A 13,729-nucleotide genomic window follows, 5' to 3' on the forward strand; every position below is an offset into this window, starting at 1 on the left:
TAGTACTAAGTGGATATTCTTTGTAGCGCTATGAATGGTGTTCCCTATTTACATCCAGTTGTGTGTATGTTTACGATAAATTCTTGCTTTCTTTGTGAAAAGAATGTTGAAATGTTCATATAGGCTGGCATGCAGCTTGATACTGATTTGCATTTGTTCCAATGTGTTTATGGAGTTACTGACTCAGAATAGCAGATTTCATCTGTTATTAGCATTTGTTCTGTAAATGAGCACACTAGGCACAAAGGAATTGAAAGCTTGGCCCTTGGTGCCCAAGGCAAGGCTGGCTGTGTATTCTTTAATTCCCTATGTTCTGTGTTGTACAAAGTAGGAAACCATAAAATGACAGCAGGAAAAAAAAAAGAAATGACAAATCAGCATTTTGGTTAGTGATGATATCCTAATGATTTCTACTTATGTTCCCTTTGAATAAAAGGAAGGATGAAAAAAAACCAAAATGTGCTTTGTGATGCTACAGGTGGGTGGAAGCCATGTTGGCAGCTATTAAGTTGGTCATGACTAGCAACTTGTAGTGAAAAATAGTGGTATAGATAGACCCCATTTCTGCATAAATTTCTGCATTCTCCATTTTGGTCTTCATTATGCTCTATCTCCCTTCATGATTTTACCCCCAGGACTATCCAGACCATGCTTGGCCAGTGAGAAGGTGGGGAAGATTTGGAAGTAGCAGAAGACGGGGACAATTTATATGTGTAACTGAGGAAATTGAGAAAGCTTCCTAATACAGCTCTGGGGGGTTGTGTTGCGTAAATTCGGGTAAAGTAGTGCAGTCTCATTTGCTGTCCTGTTATATAGCAGACTGAAATATTCCAGTTGTTACAAAGGGAAGGTCCAAAAGTCCTGTCTCTCGGTTGCTGTAAAGACACAGTTCTTCAGCTGTTTTCGATCAGTCCTGTTTCAGCAAAGTCAACTGAGCTAGGTACATTTGCACCACCTGAAGTGTGGTGACCCTGAAATTGTTTTTAGGGTTACCACCATGCCAACATCTCCATGAATGCCATTTTTTTCACAAGTCAGCAGTCATCACTGAGCAGCTTGGAAGTCCTGGCTGTAGTGCTAACAGCTTTCATTTTCAAGCCCTGCTAATAGCTTGGGCAAATTATGTTCCTAAACTTCAACCTGATGATTTATAGGAAGAATCTAGCTTTTTTTCCCTAGTTGTTCCTAAAAGAGAGTGACTGTGTGTAAATATGTGACAGAGGAGGAAATTGCCATTGTTCATACAGGATTTATATCTTTTAAAGCATGATGAGATAACACAATGCATTGTAATTACTGATGATACTTTTGTCTCTACTTTACATGATTGACAATGCTTTTAAGGAGCAGGTATAAGGAAGCTTCTCTAGTTTGATTGCAGTAAAACAAATGTATAATGTTAATTGGTAATTTCTCTGTCTTTGCTGTGTGCACTCTCTTTGCAGTCTCTATCTTTTGGTATTTTTTTGGTGTGGCTTTCTTTAAGTAGGCAGAGAGCATGGAGAAGAAAAAAGAAAAGCATATGGTCCTAATTTCCCCTCTCTATGATAAAGACTGGTTTCTTTAAGGCATTACAATAGCTAATTAGATTCCTGATTCAGATTTATTCACAGTAGTAAGTACATCATCTGCACATGTTTCTTCAGCAGAACTAAACTTGTACGGTCATCTTTTATGATCATCTTTGGTCTCTGTTTAGAGGATTCGTTTCTCTTTAAAATGTTAATATTTTAACCCCAGCTGGCAACTAAGCTCCACACAGCCGCTCGCTCACTCCCCCTCAGTGGGATGGGGGAGAGAATCAGAAGAGTAAAAGTGAGAAAATGCATGAGTTGAGATAAAGGCAGTTTAATAGGTAAAGCAAAACAAGGAATTCATTCACTACTTCCCATCCACAGGCAGGTGTTCAGCCATCTCCAGGAAAGCAGGGCTCCATCACGGGTAATGGTTACTTGGGAAGACAAACGCCATCAATCTGAAGGTCCTCCCCTTCCTTCTTCCCTCAGCTTTATATACTGAGCATGACATTATATGGTATGGGATATCCCTTTGGTCTGTTGGGGTCAGCTGTCCCAGCTGTGTCTCCTCCCAACTTCTTGTGCACCCCCAGCCTCCTCACTGGTGGGGTGGGGTGAGAAGCAGAAAAGGTCTTGACTCTGTGTAAGTCCTGCTCAGCAGTAATGAAAACATCCCTGTGTTAGCAACACTGTTTTCAGCACAAATCCAGAACATAGCCCCATAATAGCTGCTGTGAAGAAAATTAACTCTATCCCAGCCAAACCCAGCACATTTGCTGATTTAGTAAATGAGTTATTAAAAACTAACTCTTACATTTAACTGAAAGCTACTGTAACTGTTGTGAAATATAGCACACTTCTGATGGTATAATGCCCTAGAAATAATGAAAGTCTGAACACAATGGAATATATAATTTTGGGCAAACTAATGAAATGGTTGCACACATGAATTCATTACAAATAAAACTGCTACTTTATAAACTTCTATCTGCATTAGAAACTTCCTTGTTTTGATGCTACCTCCGATCTTAAAAGAAAATGAGGAGACAGTGTTTCAGCAGAAATCTATGAGCCTGTCAGGAATTCTTTGCTTGGTGAGTGGCATTCCCTGCCATCCCTAACCCTGGTGCCAGCAGGGACTGCGTAGGTGGGAATCTGTGCTGAAATATTGAACAAAGTATTTGTTAGCGCCTCTCATCAGGGTTGATACAATCTCTACTTTTCCAAATCCAAGTTTCTGTGATAAGCAACTTGCTTTCACTTCCCTATCATTTTCTCAGCAAGTGACTGCTTTTCAGAGCGCTCTCCAAGGCTGTAGAACTGCCCAGGAACCCTTTGAAATGAAATAGTGCTCAAATTTATGACTTCAAATAAGGCAGTATGGAGAACCTCCAGCCTTAGACTACCATCCTAATTAATATTACATGAACAGGGATTTGGGTTGTAAAGGTAGTTGAAGATGTGAATAATGGGAAGGAAGCAGGATCTGATGGCTTAGGAAATGGCAGAAAGAATACTTGAAGAAATACAAGTTTCTGAGGGTTAATCAGACTTTTTGATGCTTCTTGTCACAGATGCTAACAGGGATTTGTTAGATACTGATGAGCTATTTAGTCATGTTGCAAGTCTTGTAAATCAGCGTGTATTGAAAAATCTCATCTTCATCTGAGGGTTTTTAAAATGAGATTGGAAGTGATGCATGTGAGTGGAGAAGTAACTAACTAATTTGTTGGTATTGGATTTTGGATGAGAGACCATAAGGAATATAAAAATGTGAGTTGATTGAGAAAAGAAAAAAAGATCAACATTGGGAAAGAGCAAAAGGTAGACAGCAGAAGCAAGATTGAAAGGGCAACTGGAGATGAAAATAGCAATTGAAAGGATGAGCAGAATTTCTGTGTAGTACTTGTTTTGCTTTAAATGGCTTGCCGTGACTCACGTAATGGCAGAACATCAGAATAGGGTGTTTAAATGTCATGGTTTGATCAGAATCAAAATGTGTTTACATTGAAATGCAGAATGTGCTGGGAAAGCTCCATTGCAGTTACAGTTACCATTTCCACTTTTAAGATAATGTATTGCTTTTCAAAAGTTTGACTTAGAGATATGTAAAGCTGACTCTGAGAAGAGCACAGTGGGGAAAGCTGATTTTCTTTGTTTTCTTTGTTGTCCAGGGGACAACCCTAACAGTTTCTATTCCTGTTATTTAATTTTTTTTTTTCTCTTCATAAACATTGATTTTCAGTAAGCTATATTTAAACTAATTGCTTTCTCTGGTTCTGCAGATGTGGATGAATGTCAAACTGGTGTACACCGTTGTGGCGAAGGGCAGATTTGTCATAATCTTCCTGGGGCTTATCGCTGTGACTGCAAGATGGGATATCAGTATGATGCATTCAGCAGAAGCTGCGTTGGTATGTAAGGCGCAAGATGAGATGAAACAACTGATTGATTGAGCCTTGAACCTCAAGGCAGTATTTAGCACCATTGTAGTGCGCAGTTATTAGTTCTGCAATGCAGTGCCTCAAGAGATAATGGGATTGCCTCTAAAGTGGCTGTCATTCAGCGCGACTGGCCATTTAGAGCTCTGCCACTCTGTGCTGTGATTTCAGACCAGGTGCCTTTGGTTTGGTTTAGCTGCAGGTTATCAATTAAAGTCATCTGCAAAGTACTATCCTATGGGTTACACTTCTGCTGCTGTAGAAGTTTATCTTTCTAAAGATTTCACAACTTTCTTCATAAAAGATTATGATACAGCATTTTGTATTTTATTGCTACTGTACACCAATTAGAGCACAAAGTCAGACGGCATAAAACCTGAGGTTGCAGCATTTCATGCTCTGCAAATCAATCTCTGACACTTTTAAAAATATCCTCCTGCATCTTGTTTGATGCTTTTGTTTCTAAGTTGATTGTATATTTGCATGTTACATTGGCAGATATAAATGAGTGCTGGAATTACCCTGGACGCCTGTGTCAGCACACGTGTGAGAACACCCCTGGGTCCTACCATTGCACTTGTTCTTCTGGTTTCCGCTTATCTTATGATGGGAAGCATTGTGAAGGTACCAGACATTTTTTCCATGAAGAAGAAATTGCAGTGTGAATTAAGGGACTTTAGAGAAGGAGTTGAGGTGAATTATAAATACACTAAACCCATGATTTATGTGTGCTGAAATTTGCAGATGTTCAATCAAACACTCAAACTGTCAGATGAGGGCTGACAAGTTTCTCCTCTTTCTTCCTTTCCCTCACATACTTTTTCCTTTCCTTCCAGATGAGCGAAAAGGAGAACATAACAAAGTTAGAACAGGAGACTTTTCATTCAGATTTTAATAAAGATGAAACTTGGTCATGACAAAACTTGAAAAAAATTGATTTTGAATTGAATAGAATTTTTTTAAGTTCTCCATGATTTTTTTAAGGCAATGATTACATATTTTTAATCAGACATAATATATAAAGTCTGAAACGTGTTTGCATGTGTATGTGTTTTCATTGGCATACATAGAAATGAAATTCAGGTGCAACAGACATCCTCATGCCTCTTGGCATTCTCCCTAGGGAGCAGAAACATCTTCTTGGGACAAATTAGTCCATCCTTATTCAATATGACCAGGAGGATCTGGTAGCTGTTCTCAGAGGCAAGAAATGGTGGAAGATACTGTTCTGAACCATTGTGGCAATGTCTGTGGGTTTGTTTTTGGATACAGATGTGAATGAATGCGATACTAGTCCCTGCAGCCAGGAATGTGCCAATGTTTATGGTTCCTATCAGTGTTACTGCAGGCAAGGTTTCCAGCTAGCAGAAGATGGGCATTCTTGTAAAGGTAAGTCTGCTGCTTTGTCAGGTCAAGTTAAATATGCATATACTCTTTAACAGTAAGTGCTGTCTAACTCTCAGCAGCACCTAATGCTGCAGGTGATGCCTAAGGATGATTGTGAGTTACACCCTGCTGCAGAAGCTGCAAAAGATAACTCCAGCTATTGGAAAATGCAGTTCATTTTCATGCCTGCTATCTGCGGCTGGAATACATTTGTGTGACTGTAGAACCTGTGAGATCATTGTTTCATGGAGCTAGAGCTTATGATTGAAAAAATTAGAAGGGAAGATATGTTTACCTATACTGCATCAATTAAAGCCTCCACTCAGCCACGGTTGAGTGAAGGCTTGCTCTTACTTCTGCTCATGGTGGGCAAATGAGGAGCAGATTGATCAGAATGGAGAAAGGAAGGGTTTTACCTGTTTTCTTGAAGTTACCAATACTGACACATTGGAGAGTCTCTAAGAAATGGTGAAGAAACCCACCTTTTTCCTAGCATAAGGAAGGCCTCAAAGCAATCCTGGAAGAATTACAGAGGTACCAGAAAGAGTTTTTCAAATTCAGACGTGCCCTAGACTTGTTGTTCTTTTCCATGAGTCCATACTACTTGCAATCAGTATGTTTGGGGGCAGTGTTGTGTTCAGCATTTCAGAAAGCACCATCAACAGTCCTAGAACAATGTCAAACTGTCATGGTTGCATTCTTGTTTAAGAATATATTATAAATGCATCAGATAGATAAGAATTTCCTTGTGTTCTACAGCCTCCCTTTTCAGATTTCTGATTTTCTTTTTTTCATGTGTTTGTAATTGTGTTGGTTTTTTTTTTTTTTTCCCAGATATCGATGAGTGCACACAGAGTGCAGGCATTCTTTGTACTTTCCGCTGTGTGAATGTTCCTGGTAGTTATCAGTGTGCTTGTCCTGAGCAGGGATATACCATGGCAGCAAATGGAAGAACCTGTCGAGGTAATGAGGAGTTTAGGAACTGAAAGGATTATATCATGAAGCTTTAATCCTTGGAATGACCTAAGCCATTATGGTTATCCAGTCAAGCCTCGATGTTTTATATTAGTCACTGTTAAAAAGCCAGTATTTGACAAAGTTGCCAAATATTGGTATCTGCAATGTCAGCTTTTTCCTGTATTAGAAAAACGTACTGTGGCAACTCAGCTGTCAATGTGAGCTAATTGTTTAAATTAATTCCTAAGGGAGCCCACTTCATCATTCAAATTGGGGCACTTGATTACTTGCATGAGCTGTATGTGCACCTTGGCACAGCAGTAAGTGATCTGTTTTTTTAGAGGTGCCAGATGTAGAAATCCATGGCTTCATTATGAGTTGCAGTTTCCTGCCCCAGAAAACTGGGAGAGTGAATGTAGGAGCTGTAATGGGGACTTCGACATCCAGAAGCCTTCCATCTAAGCTTAATTACATTGGTGTTAGTAAATGTTAGTATAAATGACATGAATCCTGCCCATGCACAAACCCCTTTTCTCCAGAATCATAGAAATGTCTTCTGGGTGTCTGGTGTTTTTCATCTGGTGCACAGCTGTCTGTTTTTGAAGTAAAAATCCCCCATTTCCAAAGGATGCACTGACTGTGTAATGATGATTGAAGATCTGATTACCTTTACCTACTCTACATGCATTCCTGCAGTCGGTTACACTAACTGCCAGGCATTTCCTGCTCTTTGTTTTTCAGGAACCCTTCACATAACTTTTGGTGCTTAAATTCTCTTCTTAGTGGTAACAGCAGTGAATTTACACTGTGTAAATCATGAACGGCATGAGCATACTTGATCCTGACTTTGGAGCAAAGAAACAGACTAAATTACAATTAAAATATCTTTAAAAGATTTTAAAAGATATTTTTTAAATGTGTTTTTAAGTATGAATGCAGTTATATCCATGTGCGTTTAAATTCTTACGTAAAAGTCACCTTTAGAAAACTGCAGCTATAACTCTCAAGCTTTGTTTGTTTTTGTTTTTCCTGCTAACTTTGAGTGCTGGCATGTTAGTTGCCACCTCTGCCAGCAGTGAGATTTGAGCTGAGGATGTCTTCCAGAGTTAATAGTGTGAGTCACTGCATTAATCGGCCAGCACAGCTCTCCCGAGGCGGAGGCACCCAGCGTGCTCCAGGTGCTGGAGGTGGAGGAAAAAGGTTTACCACACGGACCTACGGATCGCACTCACATTGTTTGTATGGTGTGGAACCTTCCCTGCACACTCACCCTGTGTGGAGAGGGCTCCTATTGTATAGACTAGCCCTACAGTAATGCTTGGAAAAACTTTTTGAAGTACCTATGCCACCCTCCTTAGGGTGAAGGGGGTCTACTTGCAAAACTTAATGCATGTGCGGCAGCTCTGTGCATGGCTGTGTAAGCTAGCATTTAGTTAGGCGCTGGAAGTAACCCCTGGGTACATTCCCTTTTTTTGAGCTCTGCAAGTGTGTAGTTACAAGTTTGGGCAGGCTTATATGAATTCATATGAATATGAAATTCATCTTATCTGAATTGATGGCAGCTGGACTAAACTCAAGATTGTATTGGTTTCTACCAGGTGGAGATCTGGCCCCAGTTGCTCATCATCTGAACAGTTCTTAAGAGTTACTGGTGGTACATTCTGTGTATCCTTTTTTTCAAACAGATGAGTTATATCTCATGTAATAGCATCTCAACATATGGATCTTTTTGGAGAAACTGCTTATGGTATTTTGCAGCACAGCCAAACTGGTGAAGCGAGTGCTTTCATGACAATGATTGCAATATGAAGAAATTTTCTTTTCACCTAGGGGCACTTCTGTGAATCAGCAAGGGATTTAATTTACTTTGATTCTCTCCTGCTTCCTATTGTATACTTTTCTTTGCAAGACTTTTAAACCAGTCAGTTCAGTGTATGAGATCAGTTCTCATCCCAGGGGAACAGAGGGAGTGGGAGGTTATAGTTTTCCTGTAAGAGTCTCTCTCTTCTGTGACAATTGGCAGAACTGCAGAGCCCTACACAGTCCACGTGGTTTGTCTGTTAGCATTTATTTCATTTTAAAGCCTCCGTGCGTTGTCTAGACATTTGGGAGTACACAATGTGACTATGAGATCTTTGCCAATATTTTCTGCTCAAGCTGGATCCTTGTTATTGCATCTGGTTTTCAGCATTTTAAGGTCCATGACTTGGGCTTGTGCATATGTATTATTTAGGTAACCACGTTTATGCTCTAGGCCATAAAGTGTCTCTGAGCTTTAAATGTTCTTTTTTTGTCTTTTGCAACATTACTTCTCATTACAGGGAGATACTTATATTTAACTTAAATTTTCAGAAATGTGTGTCTTGTTCTAAAGTGTTGTTCTTAAGTTCCCATATTTCATAATAGTCAGTCTGGTGAAGCTTACATCTCCTGGATCAGGCAGCTGTACAGCACTGGATATTTTGCTTTGTATTTGCCACCTGCTTTAATCCAGACAAACTTTCGTGCATAGATAAATTCTTCTCCTGGCATAGTCCAGCTTTCTCATTTCTCAAAAAGTCAGTGAGAAGGTCCTGTTAGCTTTTAACATGGGTTGGTTATATTCTGATGGGATTTGTTTATTCCTGAGGGATAGCTTTTGTCACAGTAGGCTGTGAATGGCTAACGTGTAGGCAGGCACAGAGCATCCCTCCATCCATTATGTGTGTTTGCTCTGGGGAGGGGAAGGCCTCTCTACAGACTAGGCAATGGGGGAATGTTTGTTTGCTTGGGATATGTGGACATTTTACAGCCTTGTCCATGAAGACGGAGCCATTCCGATCACACACATGTGCAGTGTATGAGGGATTTATAGCAGTGGCCACCTTTCATCAAGGACTGTCCCTCCCTTGTACTCCAGTGCTTGCATGCAGTGTTTACACCACGCGCAAGTCCGTGCGCATGCTCTGCTGTTTGAAACCAGTTAGATGCTTCCCGCAGCCATTGAGCTTATCACATGTGCACTGTGCTCACATGCTGAACAGCTTGTTTAGAAACACCACACGTGACATAGGCTAGCTCTAAGCATGAAACTGGTTCAAGGAGTATCAGTGATCTGTGAAGCTGTAAAAATTGGCCTATCACTTTCAGGAAACTATTTAAAAACTATCTTCAATCAGAACAGCTGTGGAAAGCTTACACAGTGGCTGTGGGGATGAACAGTTTGGCTGGTCTGAGAAGTTTAGGATTCCACTGCCTTAGACTACTGCTATACTGTTATTTTATTCTGTTTCCTTTCAGCCTAGTTTATAATATTACTTGCAGCACATCTCTGACACCTCAGGAGCAAGGGAGAATATGACGACACAGGTGATTCTGTCTAGAAGTTCATGTTCATTTTGAACTGTGAATGTTTTGTCTCATTGCAGTGGAAGGTGGCAAGACAGGAGGATCTTGGGTTTTGACAACTTTTTTTCCTTTTTGTGTTTATTCTCCACTGGAAGCTAAACCCTGTGTTGCATCAGATGTGTTTGGAATGAGAATAGCTAGGTTCACAGGAGTGTGCAAATGTTTGTGAAGTACAGAAAGAAACAAACTTCCCCCACGGTAGAAGGCCAGCCCTGGCCATGCGCTGGGTGGCTGCAACTGGCCACAGTCTCTATCAAGCAGGGGAAGGACTATCAAACAGCATGAAAGGGATCATAAGCTGCTTGTAGGGAAGAGTCGGCTCCCTTGTTTATTGCACACGCTGCTGAGTGGTACTGTCATCTCTTATTAACTGATAATGTCAAGGAAGGAAATTTTTTTATGCAGAGGACATGAATTTAAGCAGAATTGGAATCAGCATGATTTACCCTGTCACTCCAAATGCCAGCAAGTGTCTGTGCACAGAGATGAACCTGACACACCTCACCTGAATGTGCATTTCACACCCCAGGTGTTTTGTCTGGGGTTCTCACAGTCCTGGTCTGCAGGCAGCAGGCACAGGTACTGAAGAGGTAACACACAGCAAGTGAGCTGTGAAGAAAAGAGCCCTTAGCTTGCAGAGCCAAACCCACAGGCTCCTCTTGCTTCTCATGCACACAGAGTCTCATAACCATATTACAGCCCATAAATTGTGATTACTTCTCATTTTTGAACTTAGCATGTCTTTTTACTTGTGTTTCTTCTTGTTAGATGTCGATGAATGTGCAGTAGGAACCCATAACTGCTCAACTGCAGAGACTTGCTATAACATCCAGGGCAGCTTCCGCTGCCTGTCCTTCGAGTGCCCTTCCAACTACAGAAAAGTATCTGACATGTAAGTATTGCCAGTGCAACAAAGTGAGCAGCCCACTCCCGTGCCTGTGGATGTTACGTAGTGCTTAAGTTTGTGGGTGGGTGTAAGTGCTCAGAGCTCTAAGAAGATGCTTTGGTACCTGGAGCACATAGACTTTCCCCATATAGACTTTCTGTCGACTTTTGCCTCTTCCCTCTTCCAAGCCCTAGAGCCCCCATTTGTCAACACTTGCTGCAGCTCTAAAAGGGCTCTGTTTATAATTAAGTTTTAAAAAAATAAGATCGTCTATGCTGCTTATATCATTGCAGTAGCTGCCAGGCTGCTCAGTGCACCACTTTTACAGTGGTTTTGGGGCTCCCTGTTTAATATTCAGATTGCAGTTCCTCAGAGAGTGTTGAAACATTGAAGGGGAGCAGAATAATGAACTTGCCAAGCCACAGGGTTCCAGGAATGGCACACCCCCACAGCTCCCAGCTCCTCAGCAGCTGAGGCTCGGGAGCCCCAAAATCTCCCTACCTACTTCCTGCCTCAATGGCTGCCAGTGCTTTGGGAAGCCATATTTGGTTGCTTATGACTCAAAACATACTTTTCCTGCCTTACAGAATTGAGCAGCTTTGCAAGTTGAGGAGCTTGTTTCCCATTCCCATGTTTTAGCTACCTTTTTAAGTGTTTTTGTTCTTATTTTCTTGGAGCACTGTCCCAGGCTTGTGCTATCAGTGATGAATCACAGCCTCCTCTTCCAAGCCCCATGCTGCTTGCAGCATGACTCTGGCTCTTTCCTCGTTGTGGAGCTTCCCAACACAGCTCCCCATGTCCGTGATCTTTTTCTTACACTGTTGTACTCTGACATTTATATAATTTACAAATGCTTTAAGGACACTGTAAAAGCAGAAGAAGCAGCTGATAATTACACAGCTGAAGTTTGCGATTCCTATTTGTCTAATACTTTTGCAATACTCTGAAATACATATATTTTTACCTGCTATTAGATGGACACTGAATGTGCTTTATTTCTCATCTCTTAGGAGGTGTGAACGAATCAGTTGTTTTAATTATCTGGACTGCCAAAATACCCCAGTGCGCATTACCTATTACCAGCTGAACTTCCAAACCAATATCATGGTCCCAGCTCATATTTTCCGTATTGGACCATCGCCTGCCTATGCTGGAGACAACATAATCCTTACTATCAACAAGGGAAATGAAGAAAACTACTTCAGCACTCGAAGGCTGAACTCGTACACGGGCATTGTCTATCTTCAGCGACAAGTGAAAGAGCCTAAAGACTTTTTGTTAGATGTTGAAATGAAACTGTGGCGTCAGGGAACATACACTACTTTTCTTGCCAAAATTTACATTTTCATCACAGCTCATGCGTACTGAAGCATGTATTGACATTGGATTTTATTGGTGCTATGCTCTTTAACTGTTCTACCAAAGCTTAATACTGTTGAACTGGCATTTAATGTATCTAGCCTTTATATTATTTTTCTATCATCATTGCTTTAAACTTTTTTTATTGGTTGTGTAAATTAAGTTAATTTTTATCTTTTGTTTTGTTTTCTCATGCAATTCTTTACATCATCATTTGACAATGAATGAAGGAAGGGTTAGAAAGTCAGTACATACATTGTGTTAAATGCTGGAACCTGTTCTTAGAAATTATTTTTAGGTTTAGTCACATCTGCAGGGTATTGCACTAGAGAGGAAAGATGTTCACTTGGGAGTATTGTTTTTTGCCACTAAGGGAAAAAACCTCGAGCAATTTCTCTTTATTACACAAACTTATGGTTTGGCTTAGCCACTGACTTCACTGAGGTTTCTCTGTGTTGAGATGCTGTGTCGAAGGCCATACGTGTACACTGATGGTTAGCTAACCTCGTATTACTGGTTTATTTTCCTCCTTCCAACTTTCATAATATGTTGCCTAAAAATATATATAAATAAAAGAAAACTCCACTGGTGAAAAAGCCTATTAACGAGTCTTGCTTTAGTAGGACTACTCATATGCTAAATATGTGCAAGACCAAGGCCTTAAGAGAATGTCATGCTCTAGGGTAAAAGCTCACATATTGCCATTTTTAGTAGTTGTCTTTTTAGGTGCTGGGATTCCTCTCTATACAGACTCATTTTATTTAGGTAACTATAAGTGCAAATTAGATGCTTTATAATTCTTAAAGGAATGTCCAAGAGGAAACATAGAAATAATGTAATAATCAATTAGTGCTCCTTATTTTAAAGCTTGGGTGTGCTACTGAGGAATCACTTGCAATTTTAAAGAAACAAAAAGGAGAATTGCTTATCTTCTGCTTCAGTTGTGTTACTAAATGACACAGAGGAAAATGCTAGTTATATTGGCGGTTTGTATTATGCCATTTAGAAAATAGCACAACCAAAGTTTTGAGCTAGATTTCCTCTAGTTCTACAGGAAACTGGATGAGATCCAAAGTTGAAGGCCAGATATGGCAAAGCATAGTATAATTGAAGTATTTGTTAGAATTTAGAAATTAATATCAGAACTTCTTTATGGTTGTTTTCTTTTTTTTTCCCTCCCCAAAAAGCAAAAAAGCTCCAGTGTTGAATTTTTCTGAGCTTCCTTTGTTCCAGCTATAATTATTCTGCAAATTGTTTTAAAGGAAAAACATAGCAACAATATATTGATGTTTACTACACTGCAGTTTAATAATCATAGAATCATAGAATACCAGGTTGGAAGGGACCTCAAGGATCACCTGGTCCAACCTTTCTTGGCAAAATAATAATCCATTGTTTTCTACAGTTGATCTTATTTTGACCACTAGGTACACACACACAAAAAAAGGAGAAATCAAATCAAGCTTTTCTTTTTTTTTTTTTCTATAAAAATCATTTGGTTTTTCTATAAAAATCATTTTGTAAAAGTGATCTTTTTCCATCCATCTTTTGTTTTCCATAGTTAACAGTTTCATAAGCATTTAGCAGGGAAGTGCCAACTAAGAAACACATGTTTATGCAATTTGTCATTTCAATTAATGCGTATCTTACAGCTACAGGCCTGGCAAGATGAAGAGGCAGCCGCAGCAATGAGTAGGAAAGCCTCTCAGATCCATTATGCAGTATACATGTTAAGCAGTGAAACATTTCTCCATGCCCCAGTGGGGCACATCAAGAGTCACCGAAACCCAGAGTTC

General features: G+C 40.1%; 1 protein-coding gene across 1 annotated transcript in view; it reads left to right on the top strand.

The window, feature by feature from the left end:
- FBLN2 (fibulin 2) overlaps window positions 1-12,521 on the top strand; it is a 79,306-nt gene extending 66,785 nt beyond the window's left edge. Inside the window, exons 12-17 of the mRNA XM_082321453.1 lie at window positions 3,803-3,931; window positions 4,457-4,582; window positions 5,231-5,347; window positions 6,179-6,307; window positions 10,457-10,580; window positions 11,585-12,521. Coding sequence (XP_082177579.1) covers window positions 3,803-3,931; window positions 4,457-4,582; window positions 5,231-5,347; window positions 6,179-6,307; window positions 10,457-10,580; window positions 11,585-11,942 — 983 coding nt within the window. The 3' untranslated portion in view covers window positions 11,943-12,521. The remainder of the gene's footprint in view (window positions 1-3,802; window positions 3,932-4,456; window positions 4,583-5,230; window positions 5,348-6,178; window positions 6,308-10,456; window positions 10,581-11,584) is intronic.
- The last annotated feature ends 1,208 nt before the right edge of the window (window positions 12,522-13,729 follow it).

The sequence above is a fragment of the Platalea leucorodia genome, assembly GCF_965183815.1.
Source record: "Platalea leucorodia genome assembly, chromosome: 9".
NCBI classification, from domain to species: domain Eukaryota; kingdom Metazoa; phylum Chordata; class Aves; order Pelecaniformes; family Threskiornithidae; genus Platalea; species Platalea leucorodia.